General features: G+C 42.1%; 1 protein-coding gene across 1 annotated transcript in view; it reads left to right on the plus strand.

Annotated features, from left to right (window-relative positions):
- The window catches only part of chaf1a (chromatin assembly factor 1, subunit A (p150)), a 17,644-nt gene that overhangs the window by 10,556 nt on the left and 4,588 nt on the right, over positions 1 to 2,500 (plus strand). Inside the window, exons 11-12 of the mRNA XM_037674823.1 lie at positions 303 to 401; positions 2,251 to 2,497. Of these exons, the coding sequence (XP_037530751.1) occupies positions 303 to 401; positions 2,251 to 2,497 (346 nt within the window). The remainder of the gene's footprint in view (positions 1 to 302; positions 402 to 2,250; positions 2,498 to 2,500) is intronic.

The following is a 2,500-nucleotide window of genomic DNA, read 5'->3' on the forward strand; positions in this document are numbered from 1 at the left end:
TATATATATATATATGTATGTTCAGAAGAACTGCACTAAGTGGACGTCATATATAGTCATTTTTATGACTTGAGAAAAATGCCATGAATATGATGCAGTTCTCCATTTGGATCGGCCATGCAAGAGTTTCATCAAAGATCAAAGTCACATTGATATTTTACCCCAACACGTTATACGGTAGTTTAATAGAATAACAAATATTTTCCTCTTACCTTGACTTTCAGAAAAGCTGTGTGGCTCCTGAACAGAAAACTGTCATTTCAGTTGTTTAATTTTTACTTTTGACTGTTCACTATTTTAAGGAAGATGAAGACGGAGGTGATGATGAAGAGGATGACGATGATGGCTTTTTTGTTCCTCATGGCTATCTCTCAGATGATGAAGGGGCCCTGGAGGAAGAGGTATGGGCAGAGCTGGTTTTTTTTTTTTTTTTTTTTTTTTTTTTGGCCTTTCAAAAGTTTTCACTTTTCAAAGTTGCAGTTTGTAGAAGTTCTTTAATAATTATCATGACGCGGACAATATGCTGGTGAAGATTCTCAGTCATCCAGGTCATGGTAAATTAGAAAATGGTTTAAAAAAACAACAACAACTGGACTTCTGTTCTAAAGCTGAAGATGTTTCTCTTCCCATCTGGGAGGCTTTATCAGTTGACATGACACAAACGATAAGTGCGCTCCGCCTGTGCAGAAATTAACCCAGGGTGAGATAACGTCTTACAAACAAACAAGATGTCTGTGAGAGCAGAGGTAGGTCACTGCATTGGTGAGGCATTTTTGTCTTATCAACCAACATTAAGGACAAGAAGATACGCAAAAAAATGTTCAAAGATATTAATAACTTTAAACAGTTACGACAGTAGATGTTTTCGTGCCGCAGAGCAACACAGGGCAATAATTTCAATTCAAAAATACTTTATTAATCCCAAAGGGAAATTATTTGTTGTTGTAACTCGTTATCCTCATTTCATTAAGAGATGTTATAGATACTGATGGCTGTAGGCAGGAAGGATCTCTTGTAAAGGTCCGTCCCACAGCTGATCTTAAGAAACTGGCTGTAGATGCTGTCCGATCCATCCACCCAGACTCGGCTGGCCTCTCGGTTCCCCCGGGCTGTAGGACCGCCTGAATGCTGGGCAGAACTCCTCCCAGAGCGATGGCAACTCCTCCCAGCAGCTGCAGAGCTCCTCGTCTCTGCAGACAGCCAGCTGCAGGTGTCGGGGGACGATCCTGTCTTTCCGCCGTCATGAGCCGTGCTTCATGCTAGTTCCAGGATCTCAGTGGTCAGGCACTCGAGCACAGCTGGAGTGGAGCAGGAGCTGCATTTACAGTGAAATGCAGTATGTAAGAGTGTAAATTTTACATTACACAACCTAATAAATGCTTTGTGCAAAATCAGTTTAGTGTTAAGATGCTTAGATGCAAAATGTTCGTAAAGCTAAATCCCGACAATGTTGTTGGAGGAAAAGGAGGTGCAGCTCCTGTGGGTAAGAGGCGTTTCACTTCAGTGCAAATTGTGATGCCGATTGGTCAGTTGCTGACGAGCCTACTGGATTAATTGACAGATGGTGTCATTAATTCAAAAATGTGTGGCGTGTGTGACGTTCCAAGCTCTGTAGAACGGTATAAGAAGCCTCATCGTGTACCTAGAAGGGTCGTCAGGCTCTTAAGTTTGCCCAGCATACAATAATAATGTGGTTACATGCATAAAGGTGTTTGTTAAATGTAAAAAGATCTATAAACTAAGCCTCTCCCCCAAAGCTACCATAAGACTACATTTATTACACATGCCATTGCTAAACCACCGTGGTCATCTAAGTTATCTTGGATATCTTCTAAATCACTTGAACTTTCATCAGCATGTGCCTCATCTTGAATACACACTGTGCCTGATCGCTGGCGTGACGTCATTAGCCTTCGATAATCATTTGTTGGTGCTCCTGTGTTTTCTTGACTAGAATTTGTTTAAGGAGTTTTTTTAACACTTGCGTGGCCCAAATGCTAAAACAACAAATAACGGTTGTATTCTATGACTGTGCTGAACTCTTAAGAGCACTTGGGACTATAACAGACATTGTTAGACTTTAAGTATCATTTAATCTGACGCTGGACATGGGCACCAGCGACCCAAAATGGAAGAAGCGGGTAAAAGATGATGTGTGGATTTTAATCTGACCACATTTATAGTTAGGATCGCATTTCTGAAAACGTTTTTCTTTAATGCTTACACTACTAACACAGGTACATTTTTTAGGAGGGTGGGGACCTGGAGAAACAAAAGATGCGACAGACGCTTAAAGCCAGAGAGTGGGACGAGCTGATGTCCAGCAAGAAGATGAAGGTGCTGGAACCTGTAGTGAGAGGCTGCATCTGGGAGGGAGAAGGACCGGGTTTAGAAGCCTTGCAGCTTCATGCTGTGTGTCTGGTGGAGCCGTTACCCACAGCAGACTCCAGTCCCAGTCCAGAGGAGCTGTTGCAGAAAGGTCTCAGAGAAGAGCAATGTA

This window comes from Nematolebias whitei, chromosome 3 (genome assembly GCF_014905685.2).
Source record: "Nematolebias whitei isolate Nwh7 chromosome 3, NemWhi1, whole genome shotgun sequence".
Classification (NCBI taxonomy): domain Eukaryota; kingdom Metazoa; phylum Chordata; class Actinopteri; order Cyprinodontiformes; family Rivulidae; genus Nematolebias; species Nematolebias whitei.